This window comes from Heptranchias perlo, chromosome 21 (genome assembly GCF_035084215.1).
Source record: "Heptranchias perlo isolate sHepPer1 chromosome 21, sHepPer1.hap1, whole genome shotgun sequence".
Taxonomy (NCBI): Eukaryota; Metazoa; Chordata; class Chondrichthyes; order Hexanchiformes; family Hexanchidae; genus Heptranchias; species Heptranchias perlo.
In genome coordinates, this window is record NC_090345.1 from 8,667,708 (window position 1) to 8,685,247 (window position 17,540).

Here is a 17,540-nt window from a genome sequence, read left to right on the forward strand (position 1 = left end):
GTGCATCTGCCACATTTTCAGTTTCTGCCTTTGCTCTCCTCTAGAGGAGTCTGACTGTACAAGTAACGCACAAGGTGACTGTTAGACGGAGGGCGCGGGAAGAGGGGAAGAAATGTTGCTGATTTTTAAACGCAGTCTGGCTTTGCCGACAAGAATCGGACTGTGTCTCGGGGCTTTAATCAGCGTTACGGTCTGGTAGAGGCTTATCTTAAAGTGGGGGGGGGGGGTGGGGGGCGTGTGGGAACCGAAGCTGCTGGAGGAGGCTGGCGGAGAGGGGGCGTGGATCAGCAAACCACGCCATCAAAACATTGTAAACCACATACACACGGGCAAGATCAAGAAATAATTCACTCTCGCCACCGGGCTTGAAAGTTCCCATCTGCCGAGCATTGGGAGATTTTGATTCGATTTGATTTGGATTTTCTCTCTCTCTCTAAACGATGATGCCCCGCGCCTTAACTCTCAGCTTCCACTGCAGCCTCCCTGGGATCTTGCCGGCGTTGTATTTCTTCGCATCTCTCCCCATGCTCGCTCACCCCTCGGCCGGGGCTCACGTCGGAGAACGAAAATCGGCGGCCGGAGTTCTCAATCAAGCCAGGAGTCACCCGAGAGAAATGAAGACTCTCATCCTTCTGGACGTGAACATCAGGAGCTCGGTTCGGACCGTCAGCGAAAACTTTCTGTCAATCCAGCTGGACCCCGCCGTAATGCACAATGGCTGGATCGATTTCTTAAGGTAAAATCTTATTATTCTGGAAACCAGAAACGACAAAATATTTTTGCGTTAAAATATTTTTTTTTCCTGGGGTTAACATGAAATTCGCACGCTTTTTTTTCATTCGGTTTAATTTTTTTTGTTTACTTTTCAAAAGCGCGCGGCATCGAATAGCCTGAAACTTACTCGAAATAGACAAACACATTTAAGATCCCCTTTTAATCATTTCGCTTCTGTGCATTCGACGTGGCATATTTCCTATCTAATCCAGGCTGATCAAAGGGCCATTTTAGAGTTCGAATTATTCTGAGAACTCCAACTTCCAAGATGTTGCTCAGTTTGGACAACTAAAAAAAAAATCCGAATATTTTAACTTGTAAAGCGAGTTATAAATGCAACTTAATTCAAGAAACAAAAATGCCGTTGAATTCGATAAAGCGAAACCAGATTTTTGTTTTAAAATCAGGAAATCGTTTATAAAGCGGCGATTAGAACTCACTACAGTTACACCGAGATACATTTAGGGTAAAATTAACCGATTTGTGTAATATACACGGAATGTTCCAACATCGAAAAATAATTTAAACAGAGCGAAACGACGCTCTATTTTTAAATCGAGACTTTAAATTATTAAAATAAAACATAGCTCAAAGTTTGACAGAAAAACACTGCGGTAGAATGGTCAGCACCAATATTTCCCAAGTCTGTCGAACTGCTTCTCCCGTGTCCCTTCACAGATTTTCGTTTTTAAAAAAAAGATACTATAAAAAAAATCGATTTCACGGAATAATAGCGACCCATCTAAACTATCCAGTGGAACCTTTTCTGTTAATACTGATCGAGACTAGGCAAGATTTGAAAACATCGGTGATCAAACCTAGTTATAATATACAGTTAAACTAGGCTATTTGCGGAATTTCATTTGGTTCAGAATGTTGAGTGTGAAATAATTTAAAAAGGAGCCGAAATGTTTATTTCTTGATGTGAGACTCTTGTGTATCAGATTTTAAATTCCGTTTAACTTTGGATTTCTACTCCCAACTCGTCACCCTCAGTGTTGTAACCAATATTCCGTCTATAGTTACTGTGTGTGTATACGAGTCCAGTGTAACACTTCCAGCTGCTTAAACATCCCAAATAAAAAGCAGAGACTCCTTCCCTTCCTCATACATGATTTTCACTAAACTATATTTTCCACTCTGTAGCGAGTGGGGCGATTAAAATTATAGCGCCCCTTGAAAACAAAACTCTTTTAAACTTAAAAGTAATAAACCCGACAACTATCAATTTGCTGGAGTCTGACGACTGAGCATGACTTCCAATCTCAGTGGCCTCGGTATAAAGATTCGCATTTATCCAGCGCCGTACCATAAACTATCCGAAACGTCCCAAAGCGCTTTACATAGAATGGGTGCTCAAATTAACATTCTAAAAATAGTGCACCGATACATTTGAGAGAAAGCTGTTTACTTATAGACGCAAAACTGTTTAATGACTCCCCCACCCCGCCTTATTTTTAATATCCAGCTCGCGTAAACAACGTTTTGTGTGAGACTGTATTTTGCACACAAGCAGTGAAAGTTGAGGTTAAAAGATCTTTTAAAAAGGTCCCTAAAATGACGTGTGTGTTTTCCACAGTTCCAAAAGGCTGGTGACGCTGGCCCGGGGGGTGTCTCCTGCCTTTCTGTGGTTCGGTGGGAAGAGGACGGATTTTCTACAATTCCAAAATCATCGAAATCTGGCGAAACACAGGGGAGAACTGGGGCCAGATTACTACCTGAAAAACTACGAAGACGGTATCTGCATCTTTTTAACGCCTCTGCTCTATCAGCACTCCTCCCAGTGTAGCTGACGTCCTCTCTACCTGACACCCGCCACTTGCTAAAGCTAAATTCTGTTAAACACCGCTTGATGCAGAAAGTATATAGTCACGTTTTACAATTGCAACAATTACATATTAGACAAATAATGCATAAAATGTACGGAAGGATGTTTAACATTAATTATATTTGAAGCACTATATTTTTATGGTATTTTGTATCTATATATAACATATACACCTATATAATATGCATACATAATGAAACACATGCAAATTATATATATGTACTCCATACATAAATCTTTCTGTATGTGTTCTCTGTGTGCACGTTCTACCACGACATGCCACATTTTAAACTGTCTATGCTATGTATATATATCCGTTACATGTCAAGTTGTTTATAACATAATAAACATATGCAATACAGGAATTACATATATAACTCGCCACGGGTCACACTGTGACTATTATAGTTACATGTATGACCTGTTAGGTGTCACACTTTATGCATATATCGCAGTTCTATTATATTTTATTAAACAAAGTGTGTCATTTGAAAGGTGTCAGCTAGCTGTTTTGCACCGTGCCGGTTGGAGATGGTGTCAGAATAGACGGTAAAATATCCCGGATTGTTCACTTGATGGGATTTCCTTTGTAAACGAACTTTTAATTTGAAGATTAAAATTTCTCCAGTTAATTCTCTTTGTTGCGTGAACAGAGATTCGGGTTTTTTTTTTGGCTGGTGGGGGAAGGAAGGGGTGATAATCACCAGAGCATTAATGTTGGATTGATCGATCACAGGGAAGCACACGTTTCAGTATTTTGTTTCAAATTTCAGACATTGTCCGGAGTGACATCGCCCTGGATAAGCAGAAGGGCTGTAAAATCGCGCAGCACCCAGACATCATGCTGGAGTTACAGAGAGAGAAAGCATCGCAGATGCAGGTTGTCCTGACGAAGGAGCAATTCTCTAATACCTACAACAACATCACAGTAACAGGTAGGAAGAGCAGGCCAGGCCGTGCTGGGAGGGGGGAGTGGGCGTGGGGTCGAGGTGTTTTGACTGAATAAAGTACAGAGGTGTGTGTGTGGGGGGGGTGGGGGGGGGGTGAGGGTCTTCGGTTGAACGAGGCGGTTGAGCGAGGGAGAGACGGGCTTGAGGCATAGATTTTGGATAGTTCTCTCCGGAGCTTAGTAACTGCAGGATTCATTTTTTTTGGTTGTAATTTTGCGTCGAAGTCTTGATTTCCGTGCTGAATGTCATTTCCTAACCCAGGTGTTTTTGCATCATGCAAAAAACTTCTCATCGTGGGCTTCAGTTTGCAAAGGAACGGGTTGTAAAAGCGATTTTTTTAATTGAAAAAATTAACACATATGTTACAAATGAAATTAAGTTTAATGCTGTGGTTTGCCAATTTATGATTTGTTTTCGATATTTCATATATTACTTTTGAATAAATTCTGTGTAAAATGCAACGGATTAAACACGGAGTAACAAGAAGGAATGTTTTAAATTTAACAAAACAGCAAAATGTATGTGGTGCATCAGTTGTATGGACTGTATCTAGTGCGTATAGTATACCTGTTGCATGGGTTGTACCTCGTGCATGTAGTGTACCTATTGCATGCGTTACATCTAGTGCATGTCGTGTTCCAGTTGCATATATTGTACTAGTTGCATGTGGTGTACTGGTTGAATGTATTGTACCAGTTGCACGTGGTGTACCAGTTACATGTATTGTACTAATTGCATGTGGTGTACTATAGTTGCATTTGGTGTACTATAGTTGTATGTATTCTACTAGTTGCATGTGGTGTATCAGTTGGGTTCACTGAGCAGGAGAAACCAACAATGATTTTGTTCTGAACTGACCCATCAGCTGTTTTTCTTCTAATGATTTCACTTGTTGGCTGATTGCAGTTTGTCAAAGTGACTGGGAAGTCTGCTAAACATTTGTATTAAATGCACGCAAGTACTGGGATTTCAAATTTTCAGAATGCATGAAACACATTTAAATAATTATATGTAAGACCGTGAAAGAGAGTTGGTGTTATTGAATGCAGTTCCGTTCTGAAGCAAAGGCATTTGATGACACTGTAAGATGTTACTCTCATGTGTTGGTAAATATTCTTATAAAGTTGATCCACTATCATAGATCTGATCGTAATTAGTCTAGAAATGTTGCTTCAAATACATAATTATTCTTCAGCTACTGGTCTCAGACTAGTATTTATGAGCAATTTGTAATTGGCAAATTTGAGTTATACTGCTGACTGCGGTATGCACTGTGGTGGGTGATGATGGAGCAGTGCACAAGAATGCTTGGGGATATGCGCAGAGCTTTGCTATCCAGATGGCTAATTTGTAACATTTGAGAGAAAGCGGATGGGACGACAGCCCTATGCTGAGATTAAAAACTTTGAGCAGTAAGTTCATAAAGTTCCCAGGAGGCTTAGTGGAACTATTTGGGCAGTCTTAAAATGCGGCTTAGTGCTGGACTGGAACTATACTGCACCTGGTGTGAACTCAAACCAACGTGAATTGGAGGTCTCACACCATTTGGATTTGCATACTCGAGAACCAGATTGGCACTGAGTTTTTTTCCATTTGTCCACAAATGCACATTCTAAACCATTTGGCATCAGCATGAAAGCAGTAGTATAACAGTACTGTAATAGATAGATTGAAGTTTTATCATCTAGCTGTTATACAGATCTCTGTGGAAATCCTGGTCCTATATTGTGAAGCAGGTGCCAGACTTTTTTTTAAAAAACTGTATTTAAACCATTGGTGAGCAAATATTCTCACCTGTACTATAACATTTTGTTAGGCAAGGGTATTAAGGGTTACGGAACCAAGGCAGGTAAATGGAGTTAAGATACAGCTCAGCCAAGATCTAAATGAATGGCGGAACAGGCTCGAGAGGCTGAATGGCCTTACTCCTGTTCCTATGTTCCTAACATGTGCATAACTACTTCATTTATGAAGATCTGTGCCACAGACTTTTGTAATTAGGCCATTCATTGCATTTGAAAACCAATGCCTCCATATGTCCTTAAAGAGACCATGCACTAGATTACCCTCACATGATAACAGCATCTGAGCATTCGGACGTGATTCTGGGAATGGGAGCCTTGAGCAAATGTTTCATTTATACGGCAGGTACTGTTTTTTGAGAGTTATCAGTGTTTAGAATGGCGGCATGATGTTATACTGCTGGGTCCTCACCAATCTCAAACTGGGTGAAAGTAAAACAGTGTGTATGAAAGCTTAAACATACATACACAGCTTTGCTTGCTGGTGTCTGAAATTGGGAAAATTTCTGTTGTTGGATATTGGCTGATTATCCTGGACCAATTTTTTCCACTTTAATTTTAAACATTAGCTTCACTCCGTATATTGGAGCCAACGTGAACATCAAGTGGTTTGCGGCTACCTCTTTAAAGTGGTCTCAGAAGCTGAAGTCAAAGCTCAACTACAGTTAATACTGCACGTTCCACCTCAGGGAAACAGGAGCTGCTTCTCAGTGCATGAAACGTTCAGTATACTTGCGATGCTAAAATGCTGAGCTCTCACCTCACTTCAATCAGTCTTGACTCTGTATCCACATTATTGTATAACTTGTACAACTTGTTGCTCCTTAATTTTTTTCCCTTAGTTTTCTCCCCTCTTCTTTTGACCTTAACTCATGCTTGGGAATGGGTACCAACTGCCCCTCAAGTACCCATTGTTCATATGTGAGATCAGGTAGTGAGGCAGTCAACCAGAGTATTATTAATTTCAAGCAGTTAAAAGTAATTTCAACTAGGGAATATGTCGATGCAGTGGGTTTAGTGCATTGTTAGTTAAAAATGAGCAAAGTAGGTTTAAATTGAGCCCAGGTTGATGGGATGAAAATATACTCTGTCTGCCGGCTGTAAGGATCTCACTTATAATAAACTTGGGTGGTGACACTCCAGTTCCTAGTAGGCATGGTCCCACGGCACAAAACTGTGCTATTAGGCCCTTCATCTTAGCAAGCCCTAGCAATTTTACATTTGGCTTCTGGGAACCAACTGCACAAGCACGAGTCCCACACTGAGTCAAAACAGCTAATGTGATTTAGCTGATCTGGAACTGCTTGATGCTGAAATTCGGTGCTTGAAAGAGAAGTTAATTAATTCCCAACATTAACAATCTTAACCTTGATGAGCACAAAAAAAACTTAAGGAAAAGTAAATCAGGAAGTTAGGAGAAAGAATGGATAGTTAGATGGAACTTTTTTTTGCATGTGAATTTGTTACCAGGCAAAGTCATTTAAATATAAATAAGTTCAACAGACAATTAGATGCGTTTCCAGAGAGAGGGAGGACTGAGAGATGGGGTGCGGAGGTGGGTTTGAGATCTAACATAAAGGGACTGGCTTGTTGGGCCCAGCGGATTTTTTATGCTCCCAATAGTTCTTTATGTTCTTAATTAATAGCATATGATTATTACATTAAAATACAAGGAAAAAACATTTCATTCTTATTTGTCACTTGAAACCCCAAACTGCAATGGATGTCACTTATGAACATAAACAAGTCAAACAAAAAGAACGCACAACATCAAAGGATGGTTTGGATTGTAAAGCCAGCTCGTAATTAAGACAAGGTGTACGATGCTTCTTGTGGAGCACGCAAATGTCATCGAGTCTTTCAACATCAGAAACAGCATGGGACCCATGGAATAAAGTATTTGTTGCTCATTTCTTTACATTTGAATATAAGTTCTTTTTTAAAAAAAAGCACCAATGTCACAGATTTTGTTTATAGTGACTGATGAGTGACGGCAAACAGTTCCTCCCCCCAATAATTTTAAGTTGCATGCTGCCAATTTGTGTTTATTTGTGTTTCATGTGAGTATAAAAACATGTACCTGCATGTACACCTTGATGGCATAGGTCATACAGCTTTCAATTCACCTCTAGATAGTCAAAAACTTCAGTCCTGCCGGTTACTTCAATCTGCCTGCCAGAGTCTGTCTCTCCTCAGCGTAACAGATAGGTGGAGTGCTTCACTGGAGGAGGACAGAGAGACTTTAGCACCATTGCACATTAATACTATGATACCTTGGCAATGACCAGAAGGACAGCAAATTGCTCCCTGGCTCAGGTATAAAAAGCCGGCATGTCTGACTCCTTTATAGGTGGACTTAATATGATTGTACAAAGAAAAGCAGGGTAAAATCTAAGAAAATTTAATTGCTTTCTTAATCTTTTTTAATTAGAAAAATTAAGATTATTCAACAGATAGATTGTGTGTTGACTGATTAAATCTCCAATTCCAGAAGATGTCTGTTGAATGTTACAAATTGGATAGCCAGGTGGTGAAAGTTAGAATACTAGAGTCTGGTCTTCAGTTGCTTCCAAGTCTTTATTCACAGAGCTCCACATTACCCACACCACACCCTAGATGAGCTCTCTTATAAATGGATGCAAGAGAGTTCCCAATTGATACGCACCACCTGAATACAATTAACACTAATTGATATAAATCACATGGATACAATTAACATTGAAAAGGCTCACTACATCTTCAAATAATCTTAGTGTGTATGAAAGCTAGGCACTATTAATTAAAGCTGTCATATCAATGATATCCTGACCTGTGTCAGGTACTAGAGCTGTTTGCAGTGTGGAGATCTTCCATCTGTCTCCCCACAACTCAATGCTGTGCCCAGGTCTCTCTCTCTCACACAGCCTATACCATGTTTCCTTTACTGGGTTGCCTCCTTGGCACGTAATCTAAACATTGCAGTGGCAGTGCCGTTGCAATTGCCAAAACTCCTCCTTAGAGTGGGTTTCGCTGCCTGCCTCTAGAGGCACAGTACCAGTCGCTGGTAAGATCAAATAGCTACCGTTGGTGGTACTGGGCATCAGGTCTTCTGTGGGAGGGAAAACCATTGTCCTTCTCTTAGACTTGGGCCTCCTGCCAGCTGGTGACACCATGGCATCGCTGCTGGGGTCCACGCAGAAACTTCTCGTCCATCTGTTTCACCATGTCGTCCTGACTGACAGAGGAGGCCAGGCAGTCAGCAGCAGCACTGGGGGCATCTAAACAGGGAGAGAGGGTGGGGTGGGGGTGGAAATTGAAATATGATATAAATATGCCACTGCTTGAATTCACAGTCGACCCTTGTCACAGGTCCAGTGGAAAAGACATTAAAACTTTCAAACTCTTACTGCTTTTTATTTCATGACAGTACATTATATCCGGGCTTGAAGTTACTGTATTTCATACACATGGGGAGATTACCAGGAACAGCTGTCCAACCCAGTATGAACTAAATATACTACATTGCCAAAGAAAAGAAGTTTGGCACCTTTACAACTCAATCTGCATTGAGACAATCTGTAAAGGAACGGATGGCTTGAAATATGCACTTCATTGACATTGCTCTGGGAAGTTCTGTTGTACTGCCCCAAGAAACCTGCTATCTTAGCTCAGTCGGTTGCACACTTGCCTCTTAGTCAGAAGGTTGTGAGTTGAGGCCCCACTCCAGGTCTTAAGCACACAACTGAAGGCTGACACCTCACCTCAATAATGAAGGAGAGTTGAATTGCTGTTGCCTTTTGGATGAGATGTTAAACAAAGGCCCCCTCAGCCTGTTCTGGCAGTTCAACGGTTGTAAAAGATCCCATGGCGCTATTTAAGGAAGAGCAGGGAGTTCTTCCAGTGTCCTGGCCAACATTCCTCCCTCAACCAACACCACCAATAACAGATTAACTGGCTATTAATTTTTTTTTATTATTCGTTCATGGGATGTGGGGGTCGCTGGCAATTGCCCATCCCTAATTGCCCTTGAGAAGGTGGTGCTGAGCCGCCTTCTCATTAATGTCATATACTGTTTGTGGGACCTTGCTGTGGTAAGGTGAAATGTGCTCTTATATTGTTCTTTTAATTTAGACCCTGGAAGGCTGGGTACCTATGAACCAGCTCCTGGTGCTTATGCTGTTATGAGGGTCTATGCCACCTGCTTGCAGGAAATGGATTCAGCAGAACAATCATAGGAGGCAGCCTCGCTGTTAGGGTCTTGTCTCTAAGTCAGAAGGTTCTGGCCTTCAGCTCCACCTGAGGACTTGAGAACATTAAAAAAAACACTAAGCTGATACTTCACTATTAAGGAAGTGCTGCGTCATTGGAGGTGGTGTTGTTTGGTTGATGTGGCCTGTCTTGCTGACCAGCCCATTCGGGTTAAAAATCCCAGCGCACTATTTGAAGAGTTGGGGTACTCTTCTTCAAATAGTGTATTGGGCCCTTCAACCTCAACCACCTGAACAGATAGGCGGGGCCTCAGTCTAAAAGCTGACAGGGTACTTTGCCTCCAGAGGCAGGGAGTGAAACTCATAACCATTTGCTGTGACAATAGTGGCTGCACTTCAAAGTAGCTAATTGTATTTGAGGTGCTTTGACGCTTTGAGATGTTTCTGAGAGACGCTTTATAAATACAAGGCTTTAAAAATATTCCTTCTCATTGTCCCATAAGATCAATAGTATGACACATAGCCTACATTTAATGGACGAGAACACTGTTGAACAGTCAAAGTCATTACAGTAACCTAGAGAGTAATGTTGGGCAGCATTTATGAATAACTAGGTGCAGTTGGGATTTATCCCGCTCTATCTTTTAACTCCAGTCCTTTTGGGATTGGACCATCCATTTTTGCTGGACCAGCAAATTCAAAGTTGTAAACCAGATATCAAAAGTCTAATTTTTAAAATACAAGTCCAGTTTTTCCACATCTTATGATGTGAAGTCATTTGTCATTAAAGTTTTCAATTAAGTTTCATCAGGAGCATATAAAAAACTCAGAGCTCGCATAATGATCCCATCACGTACCTTGCCTCTATCCTGCTCTCTGATCAGCTTTGTTAAAAGGTAGGAACCCTGAGAGCAGTTCCAAATTCACACTGAAATACAAGTTAACGCAAACATCGTGACTGAACCAAGCCAAACCTAAACCTTTGCTAATTTAACTTGGAGTTGAATTTGCTTCCCGAGTTCCTGGCAGATCTGGAAATGTCTGTTTCTGGAGTGGAAAGTCCAGTTCCTTGAAGAGCTCTCTGTCTGATCTGGTAATCCTACTGGGATGCTTGGTCTTGATGCCTGATGTGGTAATGATGGCAGGATGCTGACCAGGATGGCGGGTTTGGTAATCGTGTCAGGATGCTGGGCAGGGTGCCTGGTTGGTAATCGTGTCAGGATGCTGACTGGGCTGCCTGGCCTGGTAATTGTGTCAGCATGCTGGGCAGGGTGCCTGGTCTGGTAATCGTGTCAGAATGCTGACTGGGCTTCCTGTCTAGTCTAGCGATCGTGTCTGGATGTTGACGCAGCTACTTGGTCTGGTAATCGTGTCAGGATGTTGACTGGGCTGCCTGGTCGATAATTGTGTCAGGATACTGACTGGGCTGCCTGGTCGATAATTGTGTCAGGATACTGACTGGGCTGCCTGGTCGATAATTGTGTCAGGATACTGACTGGGCTGCCTGGTGTAGTAATTGTGCATTGATGCTGGGCAGGGTGCGTGGTTTGGTATTTGTGCCAGGATGCCGGCAGGGTGCCTGGTCTGGTATTTGTGCCAGTGCTGGGCAGGGTGCCTGGTCTGGTATTTGTGCCAGGATGCTGGGCAGGGTGCGTGGTCTGGTATTTGTGCCAGGTGCTTGGCCAGCTGCCTGGTCTGGTAATCGTGCCGTCATCCTGGTTGATGATGTGGCAGCTGCGGGAATACGATTCTGATTTCCACAGCTGCAAGATCATACGAGCGGTATAAAAAAGGAATTTTGTTTTCCACGGTTTCTGGGTCCACATGGGTGTTATAAATTGTAACGATCACTCTTTGAACCCACATCCACAATCAATTTAGGGAATTTCTTCGTCTTCCAAAGGCAGTTATTTAAAAGGAAGTTTTTTTTATAAAGTAAAGAATTGACGTGGGCAAAGGGTTAAGAGAATCAAAAACATATGTCCGAAAGCATGAAGCTTTTATGCGCCATCATTTTCTTTCAACCATGTAATGAACTGGCATGTTGAAATCAAACAATAGAATTGTGATCCCGCAAAAGGGAAAGATTACATTTACCAACAAATCACTTCCTAAGCGTGCACAAGATCAATCGAGGCCTATCATGATCAAATGATAAGACATAAAGCTCCACTGGCGAGGCCAATCCAGTAATTCACAAATGACAGTGATGAGTGATGATGTAGCCATCCTCACCAGCAGACATTACCTGTCATTACACGTCAATTTTTTTTTTTGCGACTGCTTTTGCTCATCTAGGCGAGGGATGTTACTGCTGTGAATGGAACACTGTCCGTTTCTATGACCTGTTAGCATCAAGAATTTTCAGGTCAGGTGTAACACCTCCCTGTGCTCAGCCCCATCAACGTGCCTCAGCTCCAACCTCAGATGAGTAACTGCCTACTTCACCAGTGTGGCATTTTCCTGCTTGCTGCACCAGCTGCCATCTTGTGACCTCTTTGAGTAAGATCGCCAATTGGTACCAAATTAGGGTTACTTTTGTACTGTGGGAGCATGACTAGTAGGAACTGGTCATTTTATGTAGGATCCTTATAGCAAGCAGACAGGGGAAACTTTTCATCCCATCAGTGTGGGCTGGATTTGATCCTGAGTCCTAACAGTGAAAGGCCATTGTCCAGCTCAGCTCATAGAACTACCCAGTGCCCCTAAGTACCCAGTTTCCCTGTAATATGCAGTAACATAAAGATAAATTAAAAAATCTGCAAATGCTGTAAATCCAAAATAAAACAGGAAATGCAGGGCAGGTCAGTCACCTTCTGAAAGAGAAAGTTAGGATAGTGTTTCAGGTGCGGACCCTTCCTCAAGAGTTCTGATGAACTTCTTATAGACTCACGCATGATGAAAGTCCACTTGAGTGAGGTGTGAGAGGCCGGCTGGTGTTCATGAAACTATAGCCCAGCCTAAGTCACCGCTATTAATGGAAAAGGGAGAAAAATGAAAAAGAAAATGGTTTAATCCTTGATACAAGTTCTTCCTAACTGGTGTTCTTGAAAATTAAAATTTAAATTAAAGTCTTTATAAATTTATACCTTTTACATAACAAATAGGGGGATGAAACAGAAAATTAAATGTTATTAAAAAACAAAACAAAGCTACACCTCAAACTCTCCAGTGTATAAAACTATCACTACCTGTGACTCATTCTGCTAAACTGGGTGTAACACACTTATCAAAGAAGAGCAAGGGAGTTCTGCGGGTGTCCCGGCCAATATTTACTCTCAGCCAACATCACTAAAGAACAGATTCTCAGTTCATTAATCACATTGCTGTTTGTGGGACCTTGCTGGGCACAAATTGGCTGCCACGTTTCTCTACCTTACAACAGTGACTACACTTCAAAAGGTACTTCATTGGCTGTGAAGTGCTTTAGGATGTCCTGAGGTTATGAAAGCAGTATATAAATGTAAGGTCATTCTCTCTTATAGTTTCCCATCCCTGGTATTATCCTGGTGAAACTAAGCTGTATACTTTTTAGGGCTTGAATGTGCTTTCTTTTAATGGGGCACCCAAAACTTCACACAATGTTCCAACTGTGGTCTAACCATTGCCTTGTACATTTATCATTACCTACGAACTCTTGTGCTCTATGCCCCTATTTATAAAACCCATGTGACTGATTATATTACATAATTTCCTGATTTTTGCAGTTTAATATTTTATTTTAAATGAAATTGAACCCAGCTCCCAGCCATGGAAAGGCCAGTGTACCAAGCCATGGAACCAGCATTCCCAATTTTATTTTATATTCTTATTGTACAGACTAATATCCGTAACGCATACTGACCATATTATTTATAACATATACGCAGAGCTAATTGTATTTTGAACAAAAAGAAATAAAAGATACTTGTACTAATATAGTGCCTTATCATTTCAAAATGTCTAAACATTATTCACGATAAATTATTTGTGAACTGCGATGACTTGTGTCATGTAGGCAGATGCCAGAACCACCCTGTATCGACAACTTCCCTCAAACAGCAACGAGCTGAATGATCGGTTAATCTGTTTTATTTTTGGTGTTGTTGCTTGAGGAAGGAAATTCGACTGGGACACTGGGAGAACTCCCTGCTGTACTTTGAATAGTGCCATGGGATCTTTAACATCCACCTGAACGACAGGCAGAGGGGATCTCGGTTTGACTGTTATTTATAATGCCTGCTCTTACTTTCCAGTAATAAACTGTTAATTGTTATTACTCGATATAAATTGAAGGGATTATGTTAAATCTACCGAACCACTTTCACAAAGATTGAGTTAATGAGGTGAATGGCCTATTAACAGATTTTAAAATACTGGGGTGCCCAAACTACAGCCTGTGGACCACATGCAGTCCCCGAGCCCTAGCTATCTGGCCCTCAAAACCCAGGCAGCTCAGTCTTATTTGCTCTTATATCTTTTATTTGCTGGTTTTCCCTGTTTGAATTTGGTAGACCCAAAGGTTTGGAAAGGCTATGTTTTTTATATCCCTGTTGCCTCAAAATCTATTCGTATCGGCGACTTGAGATGTACGGGAATTAGGATTTAAACTTCATGGGCCGGATTCACGGGCCTCCTGTCTGGTGGAAACAGGGAGGCAGAGCCTGGAAAATGGTGGGCCTTGAACTACAGCCTTGTTCTCCCGGGCCTACCACTGGGTGGCTGGAGCAGCCCCTAAGTCAGGTTGTTAGGCCCATTTAAAATACTAATCGGGGTCCTGTGACGTACATAGGACCCCCCTCCCCCCCGATTGCCGTTTGTGGACTGAACTGGGCGAAGTGGCGCTGTGTAGGCTCGGGCCAGTATTAGCTGGTGCCTTGGCCATAGAGGATATCAAAGGTAAGTTCCTCTTTATCCTTGTGGGGCTAGGAGGAGCAGGAGTTTTCCTTCAGGAATCACTAGAGCAGCCTGGGCTGCCGCCACTTTGGCTCTCCCTCCCCATCCAGGTATAAGAACGTAAGAAATAGGAGCAGGAGTAGGCCATATGGCCCCTCGAGCTTGCTCTGCCATTTAATAAGATCATGGCTGATCTTCGACCTCAACTCCACTTTCTCGCCTGATCCCCATGTCCCTTGATTCCCTTAGTGTCCAAAAACCTATCTATCTCAGCGTTGAATATACTCAACGACTGAACATCTACAGTCCTCTGGGATAGAGAATTCCAAAGATTCATAACCCTCTGAGCAAAGAAATTTTTCCTCATCTCGGTCCTAAATGGCTGACGCCTTATCTTGAGACTATTACCCCTAGTTTTAGACTCCCCAACCAGGGGAAACAGTCTCTCAGCATCTACCCTGTCAAGCCTTCTAAGAATTTTATACGTTTCAATGAGAAAACCTCTCATTCTTCTAAACTTCAGAGAATATAGGCCCATTCTACTTAATCTCTCCTGATAGGACAACCCTTTCATCCCAGAAATCAATCTAAGTGAACCTTCGTTGCACCCTCTCTAAGGCAAGTATATCCTCCTTAGGTAAGGATACCAAAACTGTACACAGTACTGAAGATGTGGTCTCACCAGAGCCCTATATAATTGCAGCAAGACCTCCTTACTCTTAAACTCCAACCTCCTTGCAATAAAGGCTAGCATACCATTTGCCTTCCTAATTGCTTGCTGTGCCTGCATGTTAACTTTCTGTGATTCATGTACAGGGACACCAAATCCCTCTGAATACCAATATTTCTTAGTCTCTCACCTTTTAAAAAATATTCTGCTTTTCTATTCTTCTCCTCATCTAAGTCATTGATATAGATTGTAAATAGCTGAGGCCCAAGAACTGATCCTTGCGGCACCCCACTAGTCACAACCTGCCAATCCGAAAATGACCCGTTTATTCCTACTCTCTGTTTTCTGTCTGTTTAGCAATCCTCAATCCATGTTAATATATTACCCTAATCCCATGAGCCCTAATCTTGTGTAACAACCTCTTGTGTGGCATCTTATCGAATACCTTTTGAAAATCCAGATATACTACATCCACTGGTTCCCCCTTATCTACCCTGCTAGTTACACCCTCAAAAAACTCTAATAGATTTGTCAAACACAATTTCCCTTTCATAAAACCGTGTTCACTCTGCCTAATCATATTATAATTTTCTAAGTGCCCTGTTTCTACATCCTTAATAATAGATTCTAGCATTTTCCCTACTACTGATGTCAGGCTAACTGGCTTATCGTCCCCTGTTTCCTCTCTAGCCCCTTTCTTGAATAGCGGGGTAACATTTGCTACCTTCCAATCCACAGGGACCTTTCCAGAATCTAGGGAATTCTGGAAGATCAAAACCAATGCATCCACTATTCCGCAACCCCCCCACGGACCTACCCTTGCATCCTAGTGGTAGATCTACCCCAGAGCGCTCGAACTGCGGCCACAGCTAGCCGCCCTATTGCTACTGGCCCTCAAAATGGACCAGGCCTCACAACGAGCCTACCGGGCGATCTTCCTTGGAGGGAAAATCCAACTTGTGGTCCCTGAGGCTCGACGCAATGGCACATATGGACCTGGTGACATAAACCCCTATTACACACTGTGCAGAGATCATCTGTGTATAGGCGTTTGAAAAATAAAGGCACTGGCAAGACTGAAGAGTGAGTCAGACATAATGTATATGTGGGAGTGATTATGACACAGCAATTTTGCCTCGGGATTTTGATGAATACTGTAAGACTATAAACCTGTCAAGAGTTGCTCTCATTGTTTATGTCATCTTGCAATGCAGAAGTTCCTGTTTACAAAATGCCCATGAGCTTTTTGCTCTTAAGGAAATGCCCAGCTGGAGTTAATATTAGAGATAACAGCAGACACATTGAACCTGTAATGATTTTTATATGAGCCGGGTCTGAACAGTTTTAAAAGAAAGGTCATGTACAGATATTTTATGAAGATCCTGTTTTGATGATGCCAAAACTGTGCCTGATTTAATGGGCCCTTTACATTGCACAGCTGCTTCAGGCAGAAGTGGTTCTGCAAGCTGCTGGGAGACCTAAGAATCTACCCTGCTCTTAACGTGGGCACTGGTGCCAGTGGAGGAGCAAACTGTGCGTGTCTGTTGTTTAGGAGGATATGATTATGTTACAGGACTCCTCATCCAGAGCACGTGAGTTCAAATTCCACCACGAAATTTTGAATTCAGTTTAAAAATAAAATCTGGAATTAAAAAGCTGGTAAGTGACCATGAAGTTGTCGGATTGTTGTAAAGACTCAACTGGTTCATTAATGACTTTTAGGGAAGGAAACTTACCCAGTCTGGCTTATATGTGACGCTAGTCCCACACCAATGTGGTTGACTCTTAACTGCCCTCTGACATGTAACTGCCTAGTTAGCCATTCGATTGTATCAAACTGCACATAAACTGCACCGGTTCAAGGCCCATCACCACCTTCTCAGGGCAACTAGGGATGGGCAAAAAATGCCGGCTTTACCAACGAGGCCCACATCCCAAGAATTAATAATAAAAAATATATATTTGACAGTTGGTGATGTTGCTGCCTTCAGAGAGGCAAGCAAATGCAAAACTTTTGAGATTGATTTCCTTTCTTCCAAAGACAGTTCTCTGCCTCATTTTACATTACAGTGCAGTCAGGTTAAGATTTTAATAAAGCATTTTTGTCCATAGTGTATTATTCTATTGCTTTTCTTGGGTGCATGCAGGGTTAAAATTAAGGTTCCCTTAAAGAAAATAGCATAAGCTTTTTCATACACACTGGGGTAGATTTTCACCTTCACGGCATTGGCAGTAATCTGGCAGAGCAGATCTCCCACTCGTTATGGAATCTACCCGATTTTCATTCCATTGTAATCAAGTGGAATGAAAATGTGCGGGTTCTATAAAGGGCAGGTGATCTGCTCTGCCAGATTACTCCCCAGACGGTGAAGATGATGATCTACCCACTGTATCCGGAGTCAGACAGTTGTCTGATGTAAATGTCAGAGTCAACAATATGTAAATTGTAACTCT

The 17,540-nt window shown here is 41.9% G+C and overlaps 1 protein-coding gene across 1 annotated transcript in view; it reads left to right on the plus strand.

Moving 5' to 3' along the window:
• Positions 1-341: 341 nt before the first annotated feature.
• hpse2 (heparanase 2) overlaps positions 342-17,540 on the plus strand; it is a 220,012-nt gene continuing 202,813 nt past the window's right edge. The window contains exons 1-3 of the mRNA XM_068002697.1: positions 342-736; positions 2,354-2,511; positions 3,376-3,537. Of these exons, the coding sequence (XP_067858798.1) occupies positions 441-736; positions 2,354-2,511; positions 3,376-3,537 (616 nt within the window). The 5' untranslated portion in view covers positions 342-440. The remainder of the gene's footprint in view (positions 737-2,353; positions 2,512-3,375; positions 3,538-17,540) is intronic.